Source organism: Gymnodraco acuticeps, unplaced genomic scaffold (assembly GCF_902827175.1).
Source record: "Gymnodraco acuticeps unplaced genomic scaffold, fGymAcu1.1, whole genome shotgun sequence".
In the NCBI taxonomy this organism is placed as follows: Eukaryota; Metazoa; Chordata; class Actinopteri; order Perciformes; family Bathydraconidae; genus Gymnodraco; species Gymnodraco acuticeps.
The window spans coordinates 2,744,615-2,761,071 of NW_022990224.1; the positions used below are offsets into that span (position 1 = coordinate 2,744,615).

General features: G+C 41.8%; 2 protein-coding genes across 2 annotated transcripts; one reads left to right on the top strand and one right to left on the bottom strand.

The window, feature by feature from the left end:
* Positions 1–31: 31 nt before the first annotated feature.
* On the bottom strand, positions 32–8,152 carry LOC117547901 (methionine aminopeptidase 2-like). Its single transcript, XM_034218826.1, has 11 exons — positions 6,808–8,152; positions 5,859–5,972; positions 5,598–5,660; positions 4,866–4,968; positions 4,407–4,568; positions 3,595–3,776; positions 3,276–3,370; positions 1,889–1,985; positions 1,698–1,801; positions 558–673; positions 32–385 (listed from the first exon to the last, which is right to left on the bottom strand). The coding sequence occupies exons 1-11, from the start codon at positions 7,127–7,129 to the stop codon at positions 133–135; spliced, it is 1,611 nt and encodes a 536-aa protein (XP_034074717.1). The 5' UTR covers positions 7,130–8,152; the 3' UTR covers positions 32–132.
* On the top strand, positions 7,676–16,438 carry LOC117547898 (uncharacterized protein C3orf20 homolog). The gene is made up of 19 exons (XM_034218818.1): positions 7,676–7,706; positions 7,786–7,859; positions 7,942–7,964; positions 8,057–8,432; positions 9,554–9,610; positions 9,690–9,789; positions 10,570–10,779; positions 10,901–11,050; positions 11,368–11,488; positions 11,872–11,997; positions 12,071–12,190; positions 12,349–12,520; positions 12,787–13,009; positions 13,743–13,826; positions 13,934–14,279; positions 14,567–14,683; positions 15,239–15,381; positions 15,755–15,874; positions 16,012–16,438. Exons 3-19 carry the CDS (start codon positions 7,950–7,952, stop codon positions 16,112–16,114), a joined length of 2,583 nt encoding a protein of 860 aa, XP_034074709.1. The 5' UTR covers positions 7,676–7,706; positions 7,786–7,859; positions 7,942–7,949; the 3' UTR covers positions 16,115–16,438.
* Positions 16,439–16,457: the final 19 nt, after the last annotated feature.

A 16,457-nucleotide genomic window follows, 5' to 3' on the forward strand; every position in this document is an offset into this window, starting at 1 on the left:
CGCTCTTGCTTGAATAATGACTTAAAGGTACTAAAGCAGTGGTAATTTAGATCAGAGAAATATTGCATAATTGCGATCAGTCTGCAGAGGTTTCTTGTCTCCTCCTGCTTCTCCTTCAGGTTTGGCGCATGCTTAGTAGTCGTCCCCCCGGCTCACTACCTCCTTGCAGGTGGGCCTGAGTAGGATGGTGTGCTCGTACTGCGCCGTGTAGCTGCCCTTGATGTCGCAGAGCGGAGGGTACGGGTCTATGATGCCAAGGTCACACAGATTCTTCAACGCCATCAGGTACTTGCTCTCACCCAGGCGGTCCAGCCAGCGGCGGCAGAATGCCAGAGTGCCAAAGTTCTCATTGATCACATTCAGCAGATGTTTAGCCCTTGGAAGTCTGCGGCGCAGTAACAACACAGTCATTAGAGAGACAAGCCGGAGACTGGCTATTGATGTAAACCAGACTGTATGCTCAGTCTATTTAGTTAGAAATATGGATTAGAAGACAGAATATGAAATTAACCAAAACACTTTCTCAATTTTGTTTATATTAATACAGCAGAACCAACCTGATTGGTACATGTCCAACATTGAAGTTTTTCATATAATGCGAGCACTCCATGTCATCATGGACTGCACCTCTTCCTGTGCTGCCAAATGTCTCAATGGCGTACGCTTCACCTTCCTAGGAAGCAACAAAAAGAAAGGCAAAACACTTTATTTGGTAACATGTTGAACTAATATGAATGTCTATGTATCTATGCACTTTTATACAGGGCTGAGAGGGTATGATGTTGCAGAAAGGACAAAAAACCCCAGGGGACAGAGTAAATGTAATAAAAGCCTCAAGAAGCCAGAGGCTGACATATTCATGTGGAGTCTATTAAGAGCAGCAGTGTCCTGTGTGGCGCAGCGCCTCCTGTGAGTTGATTGACTCGGTTTCATTGGCGTTTCGTATCTCTATCAGCGCGTGGCTGTTGTCGGAGTCCCTGTGGTATTAGTTGATAACATTGCGACACCCTCTCTCGATGCACCGATAATCAGTCAAAGTGCCAGTGGCCCTGTGGCACGCCCAGCTGCCACTCTGTGCACAAAGAGGGTAAGGGCTCTGTTACACCAACACACTTCAGCTAAAAATACAACACGTAAAGCTGCCACATCAGCAGCAACCCCCTCCTGCAACCATCAGGTAAAATGCTTGACTCAGCGACTTGCCAATTAAAATGCTCAGTTCTCTCCAAATACTACTGCAGCTGTGCGAGTGTGAGGCAGGCGGTGATCGCAGTGTAGTCTGAGGAAATGTGAGATAGTGCAAAAGCATGTTTCTCCTTGATAGAGTTCGATAATGAACTCTAGATGCCCACGACTCTTGAGATGAAATAAGGGTTACGTGTTGCTACTCGATAAGGCTGGTAATTCCATTAAAGTTGTAATTAAAGTGCTGACTAGGGTGACTAAGAAGCTGTTAGAGCAGTGAGTTGGAACACTTCTCTTACATCCCACCGTCGTAACCCTAACCAGCCACATGTTCTTCCAATTACACTTCAGACTTAAAAAGGGTTTATTTATGTGCAAGGTCAAGCAGCTAATAAAGGTTTAATTTCACACACTCCAGCATAAAGGTTCTGCAGTGCTGTTTTCTGGTCACATCCACATTTGGCTCGAATGTAATCACATTTTGAGTGGGTTGTATTCACTGCTGCACAAACCTCCATCCTCGTGGCTTCTCCGCCTTTCACAATAGGGACCGTCTTCCCCGAGTGTATCCTGTACTGTCCGATAGAGTGGCCATTGAGATTCCTGATTGGCTTCACTAGAAAGAGAACAGCACCCAGAGGTTTAATAAATAGGAAGCAGCGCTGGACGTGTGCACGATAAAAGATGAACGACCTTGCGTTACCTTGATATGTTTTCCCATCTATCTCCACCTCGTAAGACTCCATGACCTCCTGAATGGTCTCACCGACATCGCACAGGCGCACATCAATCCCTGCAAACTGACAGAGAGGTGTTTACTCTCGCATCATTACACGTCGTCATTACAATGCTCACACAGTCAGTCTGGATAGTCAATGTGATGTGTCTTATTTATAGTTAGCGTGGAAACACTTAACAGTTTAGTACACAAACTCCCGAGACCCAAATGAGGAACCCTGCTAATACAAATGGTCATTCCTGAATACCTGAACATCAAGGACTAGATTAAAACATATGATAGTTTTAGGTATAGCCACTATGTTAATTAACTCTTATCTAATGATGATTTTCTAGAATGATTAACATAATGCATCATTCCTGAACTCTGAACCATGTAAATCAGGGGTGTCGAACTCAATTTCATCGCGGGCCACATTCACATAAAGGTTGCACTCAAAGGGCCGGTTTTAACTATATAAATATATAATATATATATATATATATCAAATAATGTATTATATTACATTATTGCCTCTGAATTTGATTAATATCGGATAGGAAAATAACTTAGTAATTAACTATGTCTGAAAGCAGAAGTCCAGGGCAAATAATTGCAAGTCTCTTCAGTGTACCCATGTCACAAAACGAGATGCATTGTGGGACATGTAGTTTATGGGCAACCTGCTTCTGTAAAGTGGCATGTAACCGTATAATAAACGTATTATATTCTTTGCAAGCTCTTGCGGGGCCACATAAAATGAAGTCGTGGGCCGGATTTGGCCCCCGGGCCTTGAGTTTGAGACCCCTGATGTAAATAGAGTCACAGGATTTTTTGCATTTCATGATTTATTACTTCTCTTCTCTTAGTTAATTAATTAAGGGTCTCAATACACTTTGTAGTTTCTGGTTGCATAAGCTGTACATTTTATCTCCTTTTCATTTTCAATATGGTATACATTGCCTACTCCAATTTTTTATAACTATCCAACTCCTTTAAAGGAAATGTATGTAGACTAGGGGATTGATTGATTTGTACACATTTATCATATTTTCAGTGTTTTTCATGCAATTTAATGTCTGTATTTATTCAGATAATCTACTAAATATACTGTACCTGATTTGTTCTTTATTATAACATTTTTACAGTCTTATCTTGACCAAAAATACCTTGTTGTTTACAGTATGTATAAGATCATTACAATTATTATATTGAACTTACTCTGCATTTTTGTGTCACATCAAGTCAGATTCAGAAACTTAGTTGTTACTGTGAATCCAGCATTAGAGCCAAATATACCCAAATACTCTATCATGGCATTATTTTATAGGTTTAACTGTTAGGAATGGGGAAGGATGAAGAGCTGTATCACCTTAATGCCGGTGTTAGTTGCGTCTCTCACAGCCTCCAGCAGCCTGTCAAACTTTGGATTAAAGATGACGGTGAAGGCACAGTCTATTATTCGACCTGAAAGACCAAAAACTTCAGTCAGTTCCAATGAGGTTATCACTCTGCAGGAAAATTCATCATGTCATGATCTAAAAAAAGTTAATTAACTTACAAGAACAGCACTTTCCAGGAAGAAATAATTATAATGTAATCATCATTTCACCGTTTCATAATAAAAGCCAAGTGTGAAATGGCACAGCAGAACTCCTAAAGCACTTAAAAAGTTATTAGCGAGCGCTTGCCGTTGATGTGCGTCCCAAAGTCGATTTTGCAGACGTCGTCGTAGCGCAGCACCGTGGGGTCTCCTGCGTTGGGGGTGTAGTGGGCAGCACAGTGGTTGATGGAGCAGCCGGTGGGGAAGGCCAGACCTGCCTTTAGCCCGTTTTCTTTGATGAGCGTCCTGGAGCAGTTCTCCAGCTTCTCACTGCCAGAAACAGAAATGGGGACAATGGAGGACAGAAACCATGAGACTGTTTTGAGGGCAGATAATGCATGCAGAAGAATAGGATGAAGCCATATAATAAATCATGCTTGCTTTGATGCATCTGCACTTTCTATTATATTATATTTTATTTTATTTACTTGCACTACTATTTTATCTGTTTTATTGTGTTGCACTGTTGGAGGAGCCTGTGACCTAAGATTGTCATTGTCATAACTACACTGTAGCTATGCACAAATGACAGCCTTGAAACATTTAAAACAGACTGGGACAAAGAAGCGCTGAAACCTGAATAAATTTCAAATCAAAGTTCATTTATGAAGCACTTTTCATACAGAAAGCATCAAGTGCTTCTAAATCCAAAAACATAAAAACACATATATTAACCCCACTTCCAAGGTTATAAACAGACTTTGTGAGTGTTCAAAACACTTAATACCAACATAAGTCGATAAACACAGGACTGAAAGAGCAATTATAAAATAAATAAATAAGAATAATTGGACTTAAAGCCAAATTAAAACGTCTCAACTGAGCCAAGGCAGGTATAAGCAGCCAACATTAAACTCCATTAAAAGGGGCTCAAGGTCAACGCTTCAGCACATATCTCACCAGATGTCAATCATGGTCATCCCTGGTTTGATCCAGCTATTAACATAGGAGCGGACCTGCCGATGCGCCTCGGCTGCCTCCCTGAAATCACTCCACATCTCCTCGTTGGCCATGTCCAGCGCCCGCTTCTCCTCACTGGTGGTCCGCCACGCTGCACTGCGCCTGGTGGGGGGTAGACAAGCACACCACAGAGAGGAGGAACTCATTATTTTCTCATTATACAAATACGGGTAATGAGAATACGACACACGACAGGTGAAAGTCATGTTGATACTTTGCAGATCTGACAAATGAGATAGCTCCAGAACAGGAGATTAAAGCACACACTGAACATTGCGCCTAATTACGCTGTCCAAACATGAAGGAGTGCAAAGCAGAGAGATCTAAATAAAAAAACTAGGCATGTCACACAGTGGAAGACTACTGCTGAGTGTGAGGGACGATGTGGAGGTCACACACCCGTCTTTCGATGGTGGATATTCACACTCTTCTCCCTTTGGAAAGTCTCCGCTGGGAAACAGCTCACAAATAGGGATTGAGGGAGGGTCAGTCTGTCCCTTCACTGTAACCCAGATAGTGAGAAGGAGAAGCAGAGGAAAGCAACCACAAAGAGAGAAAAGAAAATACAAGTTATCCTCCAAATGTTCATGACTTCTGCATTTCAACCTTGTGAGAGAATTCAGTGCAGCTCCTGGCTTACAGATCTAATCAAGCAAGGCACCCCTGAATAAAAGAAACCTATTTAATCATAAAGCGAGACAAATCTGTGGCAATATAAAAGCACTTGTGTCCTATAGTGGGTTATATGACATGTTACGGGGGTGACTTACTTCCAGTTTGCTCACTCCACATTCATTTCCTTCTGTCTGCCTGACATATGTAAGGTCCTTGTTTTGTCCTACACCTGCCCTCTCTGTCCTACTACATTATGTGTCTCTCATGACACTCATTTAAAAAGGTCAACCTGCTTTGATGCACCTGTTGTATTTACCTAATAGTTGAAAGTGATGTAGAAAAAACACAGAAGAGCTTTTGCTGTTAGTGTTATTTGTGTATCTATAACATGAGATGTAAACTGCAGTTTCAATTAAAATCCTGAATGTAGCTAATGTGAATTTGGTTCAAGCAGTCCTTGCCAATAAGCAACTGTAGCGAGAGATGCATTTGGTGCACTGAGAAGTAAAGGCTTACATCCTTTCTTCTTTTTCTTCTTCTTCTTCTTTTTTCCAGCTGAGTTCTCTCCTTCTTCCCCATCTGTTGAACGCATCATTAGTTTCAATACAGTTTTGCAACGTGAGAAATATCGACAGGAGCTTAGGCACAATCCCCAGTGTGCTACTGAAAATCAAATATCACATTGCAGATGAATTTCACTGAGCACGATCAGGGTCTTAAAGTTCAACACAATCTCCGCTGCAGATGATGAGGAAGATGATGGTGAGGAGGAGTTACCTTCTTCTCCATCCTCCTCCCTCTCTTTGTCCTCCAGTGACTGCTGCTCCATGTGTTTTGTCACATCCCCAACACTTCCAGCTTCTCCATCGCCCTCAGCTTCATTTGTCCCTGCTGCAAAGTCACACACATGTGCAGGTCAACACACACGTGAAGACCATCGGCAATCATGCACATGCATTAAGACACACACACACACACACACACACACACACACACACACACACACACACACACACACACACACACACACACACACACACACACACACACACACACACACACACACACACACACACACACACACACACACACACACACAGAGAGTAAGTAAATAATTTGTGCTTCAGAGTGATTTCAAAAAAGTGCATCCACAACTTGGCAGGGTCTGTGCATAATTTATTTCTTTACCCTGAGAGTCAATATCCTCAAGGGCATGTGTACCTTGCAGCATTATGACATTTAGCCCTTCAGAGACAGGGCTCTGTGGACAGCACTTGACTTATGGCAGGCTCAACAAACTTAGGTTCTCTCAGATTTTTCTTTTCATATCATGAGGCAGTAAAGCTGTGATTATCATCACGCTTTTTTTTGCATTTGAGTGGTTGTCATATTTTTGCACTAAAACTGTGGATATTATCATTTCATGCAGTTTAGGGGGATTTATAGGATGGAACATATTTAATCTGGAGTAAAATTACATTTGATTCCACCCATATCTTCAAATGACAGCTTTCACTCAGCTTTGATGGTAATTTCATATTTTACAGAGACTGTCCCATGTCTAGTTGAGTTGGGACAGCTGGACAGGAGTCCCATCTGACAGGTTGGAAAGTCTCCTGTCCCGCATATTTGATTTACTCGTACTCTTTACCGAGTGGCACTAGAGGAGACAATTTCTGCGCTATTTTCTCAAAGCATCTTCCAATCGCAAAGTGATGCCTCTCACCTGGTGCTGGGGTCTTATTCCTCTTCTTCTTTCTTCTCCTCTTCTTCACGGATTCTGACGCGTCTGCATCTTTTCTCTCCTCGTTCAGGTCGTCCCCATTGAGAAGTTGAGGCTCCACTTCACGCTGGAGCTGTAGCTCCGCCATGATCAGCGACTGAGAGGTGAAGTGACGCATAAACTGCTGAGAGCCTCCAGTGGTCAAAGCAGAAAAGTGTGCAGGAGGAAGCTGAGCCAATAATGAGCCATTAGACAATCTCCGCGCAACAACTTGACCCGAGTGGGAAGACGATCCTGCTCTGTCACGAAGAGCAAAAACTTTCATTTATCATCAGATTTTTTTTCTTCTTCCTGCAGGGGGAAATTACATTTTGGGACAGCAACACAATGTGCTCTGTGGAGGGTGAAATGCTTAGTTATGGAGCCATCATGCCCTGATAAATGGCATGTAAATTTAGCTGCACTGCCAGAATCATCACTTTGTCTAGCGCTGAGTTTCAGGTTACTGTCCGCACCTGCAGCTCCTCGACTTGTGTGTCACTTCTCCGTGTATCCTCAATGGAAAACAGCTTATTTTACTTGTCAATAATGTTTTTGGTTTTTGTTTTGTCACAGATTAACTTTCTGTTTGATGCCCGGAGTCGATTAATGGTGCGTATCGCGAGTATTTGGAGAGGCGTATAACTGTGTAACCAAGCAACAAGCCCAGCACAAAGAGTGGACTGAGGCACATTGACAGCAGTGGAGGTGGATTTTAAAGCACTACACTTATGGATTTTTGTGTACCTATTCTGCGTTTGACGATCATTTTAAGGACATTTAAGTGGATTTAAAAAAAAAAAATGACTTATTCTGTTGGGCTGACAGAATTCAGATGTGGCCCTTTGTACTTCTTTGACCAGGTGAGGACATTATTAATTTAGCTGACTACAGTTTATGAGAATCAGCAAGAAATTAACCTTGCAACTGATCTCTCCGCAGCCAACAAAACGAAACCGAATTAAAGGGGCACGAAGCAACATTTTTCATTTTAATTTGGCACGTGAAGAAGCAAGGTAATCAAAGTCCCTTATTGCTATGCGCAGTCTTTTAACCTTCTTCTTGTGCGATGAAATAATTTGTCTCATTTTTCCACAGTCATCCAGATGACAACACAGAAGGTAAAAGTGGTGAGCTCACTCAGAGGCTGTCAGGTGAAACATGTGGAGATGGTGAACCTGATACCTCTGTCGGTGCTGCACTCAACATAAAGGACCAGGATCCCATGGACGCATACCAGCGAGCAGCCCCTCTGATATTAAATGACCTGGCTCGCCTACTTTCACGACATAAGTGGACTGAGGAGGGCCGGATTCCTCACGGGATTGTAAATATTCTGAATTGCTCCTGGAAGGATCTGACTGCGGGGTCGGTGCACTTTAAAAGTCCGGAGCAGGCCGCCGAAATACGGCAGTCCAAAGGTTCCGGGAAACTGGATGAATCTCGATCCAGTCAAGTGTCCGCCGAAGACAAGACGGAGGCAGGAGGGAGAAACTCATGTGTTGTGGAAAATGGTGGTCCCTCTGTGAGAAAACCACAACTCAGCTCAAATCCACGCATGAAAAAGCGTAAACACAGTTCAAATAGAGGTAAACATATTTCTGGGTCCCTTCTATGGAAGCCCACCTCTGCCTGAAAAAAAAAACCTGTGGAAAAGTGAAATACCTAAAGAAACTCACTGTAAAAAGTATGGCGAGATACAGTACATCTCTACCACACTTAAGATAGCCAACAATAGATTGTTAACTCACTATAGAATATATGCTGCCTGTGTAATTAAAAAAGCATATTAACTTTGACATATTTAATATTTGTTTGAATAGTTTCTGTCCTGTGCATGAAAAGGGCTTAGCACAGTAATTCATCTTTAATAATGGTTAATAGATCATTTATTTAAGCCTTCATGATAAACCAGGTAAAAAAAAGCCTCCCTCCTAATCTGCTACGTAATTTGACATTTCTGAAAAATGGCTGCACAGCACCTGGACCAAAATCTATGCATTTGCATATGAATAACTAGTATAATTGGGCTATTAGAATCAAGAATACATTGATTAATTAAGGTAATATGTCATGTTAGTTCTGCAGGCATACATATTTGAAAGTAATTAATGATGGCTCTTCTTCCACTACATTTAGCTATAAGTGTCAATAAACAGTTTGACAAAGCAAGTAGGCTCTAAAAGGATATGCATATGCAACCTGGCAACCCAAGAGTATGTTTTACAAATGGCCTTTAATCTTTAATAAATGATTTATTAACACTCTGTTGTGCCTTTAGTTAAAGCCCAAACAGTTTATAAAATATGCATTATTAGAAAAATGCTAGTGTTGCAAAGGAACAATTGTGTAAAACTGAGACAAGTCAGAACAGACATAACTATATTTGGGGCTCTAATGTAAAGAGACAATAACAGTGAGAGTGAAAACCCATTAAGTAATATCTCATGACCTTTTAAAGACTGAATGTGAGGACAGCTTCGGTTGCAAGCTTGTGGAAGTGAGGGGATTAGTTTAACAGATAGGACAAGGTAGGTAAAGATGTACTGCTGTCTGTTAATCAGTTACAGAGCTATTGAGTTACAGTATTGAGTTCCTTCGTGCCACTGTTAGGGACTGAAGTATCGCCAGTATTGTCTTCACAGATTCAATGAAAAGGTTAATCAAACCTCAGCTGATAAACTGACTAAGATCTGTTTTTCCTCTGCAGCTCTCAGCTCCAGTACTGTCAGTTTCTCCATCTCATCCAACAGCTGCAGTAATCCAGGTGAGACATTGTGTTCATGAAGGCTGCTGTGTCTTTGGTCGTCTCTCTGCTGCCTCAACTGGATGTGATTTGTGTCCAGGTTGGATCATCCAGTCGAAGATGCCCTCCTGTGATGAGGCTCAGCAGATCCGTCTCTGTCAGTGGGTGGTGGAGCGACTCCAGGCCGCAAGAAGTCTCCAGTGAGTTGTTAACCTTTACTAATGCATACAGTAAACGTGTGCAAATGTGTGTCAAATGAGGGGTTACATATTCCATAATGTGATCTGATAATCAGATGTTTCCAGGGACAGCAATGTCAGTCAATCTGTCAGTCCAGACTGCAATATCTCAATTACTATTCAATGCACTTACACTGAGAGATATGATTCAACAACTCTGGTGATCATCTAACTTTTTATCTCACCTGCTGTTCAAAGTTTTTTATTAATCTAGTCACACGTCTTTACATTTATTAGATGGATTGGAACACACTTTGCAGAGATATTCTTGATTCCCAGATATGACCTTGCTAATTTCAACAACATGCAGGGGGTAAAGAGAACTATTACACATGCATGTCCCACTGAGGCTGGATTGTAATAACTTTGGTGTTTCCATGACTTATCTTGTGGCGCCCATAACGTTGCAATTGAACTTACTTCACAACCTTCTGACTAAAATCCTGCGCACATCCCACTCAGCTATTCTTTGCATTCAGTGCTAATTAGTGGATTAAAATGCCTTCTATCACGCTAACATAATTAACATGATGAACATTATACCTCTTATGTTAGCGTTTGTCTAAAAGTATAGCTAGAATATTCTAGCTTGGGCTGCTGTTTTGGTTTTTAATGATCTGTTGAGTTAATCCTTAATTTTTGGGAGCAATCCTTACTGTATTTTAAATGAAGTCATTATTTTTGCTATGTCCTACATGAGAGACCAGTTCTCAAACATTAAAATATCACCTCTTTTCATAGAAAACTACAAACTGAGCAGGACCTGAACAAGCCCCTCATTCTCTGTCATTATGGTGATGCTAAGGTCAAACTGAAGGACAGGAGGGCGAGGAGAAAGGTGCAGCCTGCTGCTCTTGTCAACGGGATGCCGCAGGTACCAGAAATGAAACCCATGGATCCATCACGGCAGAAACTACACTACAGGATCAACGACGGCTCCTCCTTCATATAGTATCCTTCTCTCGTCATGTTTATTCATAAGTTCCAGTAGTCGTACAAGAAAGGCATTGTGCAGCATATGGATAATGTGTCACTGCAGATTACCTTTTGACCCTTGACCTTGGGCTCTCAGCTACCCGTCTGGTTGTATTGCCGTATGCCAGAGTCGCTCAGGTTTGCTGTGTGGAGGCTTCTATACCAACGTGTTCAATGACAGCGAGTGTCCCGTTATTCTGGCGACTATCACAGCGTTCGGGAACGGGGCTGCGACAAACCCTCTAACGTGAGTTTGGTGTTGATATGTCAGACAGTCTGAGCAAATAAAACGGGTGCTCTGCTGAGAGTAAGTCAATAAAATGTCAGGATGATATCCTCTCTGGCTTTTCTTAGAGAGCTTCCGACATTTGAAAAAATGATCAGTTATCTTATGAATTTAGGATATGTAGCACCCATTGTTTATTATTGATGTTCTCATCTCGCTCCCCCAAAGAAAGCAACAAATGGCTTTTCTCCTAAATGCTGAAAGTCTTTAAACAGCCTTTCTATAACTATAACCATGTATGTGTTACGACTTTAACAATGTTTACACTTGTTCTCCAGCTCTGTCATTGCAGCAGTGTGGGACCAGGAAGGTGGATTCATATGTGACCAGCATGGGAAGATCACTAAGGAGTGGAGCTGTCAGAAAGACCGCACACTGAAGGAGAAGATTGATATTCAGGTGCAGCCAGTGAGCAAGAGTGACACAACCTCTGACATATTTAATAGTATAATAGATTATATCCATGTTCTTTGTGCAATGAACAAACAGCTACATGTTGTACAAAAACCAGGCCAAAGTTTATCTGCTGACATATGCTGATATGGTCAGTGACAAGAGTAGTTAAAGAACCTGACGTGTGAGACAATTGTAAGAAGTGCATTTGAGAAACTGCAAACAAACAGGGCATGAGAGGTATGACGCATGACCTACTGATGACTGAACAAACTTTCTCTGACAGGGGATAGGGGTTTTATAACAGTGTGCTTATTAGATAACAGTGAAATAATTATCACATTTTATGAGGGAAAACTTAAAATCAGTTTTTTTTTTGTCTCCTTCAGTTGTCAGATGTAATTTCTGTGAGGCTGCTCAGTGGTACCTCTGCCATGCTCAGCTTCAGGTGCAACAACGAAAGTGTTCAACTTCCTCTTTCTGTCCTGTCCAACCTTAACAAATCACGAGAAACGGTAAGATTAATGTTTAACAGATATTGGATTTATGATTAAACTCCTATCTGTAACGTCACCCGTGTATTAACAGACATGTTTGCAGACTGAAGAAAAGATGACCTCCGACTCTGCTCAAGACCTGTTGCTGTTGAGGAAGACAACAAACCCTGTTGTGGTCCTAGAGAGCAAGAGGAACCTGACGTTAACACCTGTAAGACACTTTCTATCCCCTGCAGACGCGTGTTACAACAATACCGAGGATCTATTTTGAAAAACCTTCATTGAGTCACTTTGTATAAAACAGCTGGCTAAATGCCTTTTGTTGTTCTATATATTCTAACCCACCATGCGAGTAATGATGTATGGCAGGTGTCAGTGTGCTCCCTGGAGGTGCTCCAGATGGTTGGAGAGGTGGAGGAGCTGGAGGAGCCGTCAGCACAGTGGAGAAGAGGAGGGCATGTTGGCAGGGAGCTGAAGAGGCTTCAGCAGAGAGTACGAAACACCCTGGACGGCTGGCTGGATTATTACCGTGTGGCCATAGGTTTGTACATTTATAGCTTTTATGAGAACAACATTGTGTTCTTACGCGAGTTATAAAACTATGCAGTGCAACAAAAGTCTCTTTGAGCCAATCTGATCCAAGCTAAGGTTGTTTAGGAGTGATTCAGTGAAGACAAAAGTTACAGTATCATCTCATCCTGCAAACTCAACATTATTGAATAGTTCCATCAGGATCCTGTTCACGGTCACTTGTGTCCACACTCGGTGTCTGTGTGCATTTCTGAGTGACCTCTTCCTCTCCTTCAGGTATCAAGTGTCCTGACATGAAACGGATGCCAGATGCCCCACTGAGGACCAGGCTGAGGAGGGAGGTGCAGTCAGCGACTCTGCCCTCTCTGAACCCACCTGATCGGGCAGACGCTAGAGCAGTGCGGCCAGAGGAGGACAGGAAAGAGTTACAGGAGCAACAAAGACATCTGTCCGCACCGGCAGAAAGACCTCCTCTAGACTGCTACGTCAAGCTGCCCAGGTGCACATTTAACATGAGAATATAGGACCAGAATGTTTGCCATTGGGACCACACTAACACTTTTAATTGTAAATGTACTTTATTTTACTGTTTCAAGCTGGAGCCATACTTGGTAGTTAAATGCTAAATATGGCTATGTTCACACTGCAGGCAAAAGTGACTCAAAACAGATTTCTTTATTGGGCTAATGTGGCCCAGATCAGTTTTGAACAGCACAAATCACGTGATAGTTTTGTTCTCAAAGTCTGATTTGTGCCACTTTTATATGCGATCCTAATAATGTAAAGGCGTTATTTTTTCGCAATGTTCTAGTTAACATCTGCTCCAAGATTGTCTGGCTTCCACTGCATAGCAACATGTACAGTACATGAAACCACATTCAGAACCTACCTACCTAGTTATTGATTTTGTTGTAGTTACACAAACACACTGTTCATTGATCAATCTCAAGTGCTTGAGCTCTGCACAGATGGTCCTGCATTATCTAATACATAATATAAGGAAGCGTGTGGTGCAGTGGGTTGTTGTGTAAGTAGGTGTTCGGATCACTGCAGTCAGCATGTCGTTGTGTCCCTGGGCAAGACCCCAAATTGCTCCTGTGGGGATTGCCCACAGTATTGAGCATGTAAGTCGCTTCGGATAAAAGCGTCTAACAAGTGACATGTAATGTAATGTAATGTAATGTAATATAATGAAATATAACATTTCACTGTTTTGATCTGCATGTTTTTAGGACACGGAAAAAGCAAACAAACGAAGAACCCCGTCTTGTGACACAGATAGGACCCCTTCAAATTCATGGCAACATCCAAATTGAGTAAGACCACATAAAAACATTCATTCAAATTGACATAAACTGCAGTTTATAATAAGAACAAGAGTTTATTTACAATGACAGCTTCACTATCACTCCCACTCTGCCAGGTCAGTATTTATTCCAAACAGTGCAGATTTGCAGCCCTCCGCTGTTGCCCCACCATCGTTCATCCCCTCCACCCCCCTCACTGTGTGCCCTGCTCTGCTGAGAGCCGCCCTGCTCGGGGAGGGGGGGCGCAGGCGGTGCTGCTGCAGCGCTGCACTGATGCCAGTGCTGACGGACCCGGAGTACGATGCCTTCGTCATGGGCCAGCCTCCGCACAGTCAACAGATCCTGGTGGTGTGTGTGACTCCTCCACCTCAACACGTCAACACACAAGCAGCGCCGGGCCAGGAGGTGCTGCAGCTGCTGTACAGGAAGAGGAACAAGCACAGAACCATGCCCTGTTCTCAGGTGGGCTGTCTCACATGCAGGGGGTGCAGAAAATAACAACAACACAAGAAGCAGCAATTTCACCCTATTTTGCGAACCCAACATCATTGCAGTCTCCAATTTGCAGCATGTGCATCACTTTTACTTTGCTGTAATCCAGTCCTACAGCAAGTACACTAAATGTGAAATATACATTGCTTTGCACATACTAAAAACAGAGGATCAGAGAAAGACATACTACAGTCAGAAGTTTATTGAAAAGTATGTATTTCAGCAAACTCAGTAACAGGTTTTTGTTTTAAATCTAGTGCCAGATGGATTCATTTCGCCTGGTGAGGTATGAGATGTCAACAGGGAAGCCCAGCTGTGTTGCGGGGAGCATCCTGCTGCAGCAGCGGCATAACGCAGCTCCAGGGATGGTCCTGGTCAGTAAAACCACTGCAGGCTCAGCTCAGTGCAGGGTTTCAATGTTTCCTCTGGGTGGCAGCAGCAGTGCTTGCCTGAAGCTGAAGAGGGGAAAGTATGAGGGGGATGTGGTGAGGAGGAATGTTGTAAGCTACTGTTCTTACCAAGAAAACCAGACAGTTATTATTAAAGTAGCAGTGAAGGATGGCGCTTCTTAATTACAAAAAGGTTGGTTAATTTTTAGCCCAAAGTCATGACAGCTGCTCCAGTGAGTTTTGCTCTAAGATTAAATTCCTCTCTACAGTCCATAAATCAAACAGAAAACCTAAGTCTTACTCACATTGAACACACACTCTAGGACCCTCAGTTATGAAAAGTACACATTTCCACATTACTGATATGACGAACATTTGGAAAAGAGAGAATCAGCATTGTGATGCAAACCACTTCTCCATACTCTAAATATACAGTGTAGACTAATGCTTTTTAAATCCCACAATGAAAAACTGCAGTGTTCATAGTTTTGTTTTTCCGTTTCCACACATCTAATGTGATGTTGCTTGTTCATGTGATAGATGTACATCAGAGGGAAGCTGCTGTTCGTGGGCTTCATATTCAGTGGTCACAACTGCACAGTCAGGGACCTTCACAAGCAAATCTCCAGAACAAGGAGAGACTACAGATTAGGTGTGAGCCTCCCTACAGACTACAAGTTCAGGTATTACTGCAACACGCCCCGTGTGAATCTGATCTACTGTATCAAACTCAATCTTTACTGTAATGTAGTGAAACAGTGTGAATGTAAAGTGTTACATTTCAATATTACGGGAATATATGTACAGGGATTATTATGACATTCAAAGCAAAGGTTCAATATTTAACGAAAATGCATTTTATACATGCAGAAATTAAGTTTACTGCTTTCATTGTTTTCATAATTTGTAAACAATATATATTCATATAATTTAACTTACATGTTTTGTTAGTAAATAATATAATACAAATAGAAACACTTAAGTGAAGAATTTAAGTATCTCAAAATGGTACTAAGTACTTAGTTACTTTCATAGTTTTCTGTCCTTTCCTTGCAGCAATACAGTTGATACCCCTTCAGCCGCAGATGCACACGACTCCCAAAATTCCACACTCAAAACAACAGATAACAAAACACTGACTCCTTCAGTGGAAAGAAACCAGAAGGCCAATGAGAAGTAAGTGACTGAGATTCCTGCAACAAGATATACATTTTATTTAATGTTGCTGTGTTCTTATGAATAGTGATGGTCCATACTGTTATTTAACGCATGATAAAAAGTAATAACGTGTTAAATGTCTTCTTTCTAAGCAGAACAAACAATAAAGTTCCTGAAGTATCAAACCGGCAACATAGAGACTTTTGTATCAAAGCAAAGAAGACTCCATCACTCCCTCGTGTTCTTATCACACACTGAACATGATCTGTGACGGGATTACATCTGTATCAGTCCACTTTAAGTTATTAAAACACTATTATAGTACACTACTAATGTACTATTAAACTGCAGCCTCATTTGCTTACTATGCAGTAGTCTAATAACTTGCTCCTGAAATGTGACATTTTTAAATGTATTTTGGTACAGAGAAGTAGGCCAACACAGGTATCAAGAATCAGGATTTATCATCCAGATAAGCATTGCATAATTTATTATTTCAATTGGGGTTTAATTTTAATCAAATATCAATGAGAAACATCTGCATTCACTGCAATATTTTACGAGCAGATTTAATAAAAAGAAAACGCCAAACTACTCAGTA

What these genes read in the sequence shown, in the direction of transcription:
- LOC117547901 (XM_034218826.1), bottom strand. Translation starts at nt 7,129, where the DNA reads ATGAAAGTTTTTGCTCTTCGTGACAGAGCAGGATCGTCTTCCCACTCG. An exon ending in GAATAAGACCCCAGCACCAG is followed by an intron (nt 5,973 to 6,807) that starts GTGAGAGGCATC and finishes GTGACTTTGCAG; the next exon opens with CAGGGACAAATGAAGCTGAG. An exon ending in CAACTAACACCGGCATTAAG is followed by an intron (nt 1,986 to 3,275) that starts GTGATACAGCTC and finishes CCTCTCTGTCAG; the next exon opens with TTTGCAGGGATTGATGTGCG.
- LOC117547898 (XM_034218818.1), top strand. An exon ending in GACGGCTCCTCCTTCATATA is followed by an intron (nt 10,780 to 10,900) that starts GTATCCTTCTCT and finishes TTGGGCTCTCAG; the next exon opens with CTACCCGTCTGGTTGTATTG. An exon ending in TGCTACGTCAAGCTGCCCAG is followed by an intron (nt 13,010 to 13,742) that starts GTGCACATTTAA and finishes GCATGTTTTTAG; the next exon opens with GACACGGAAAAAGCAAACAA.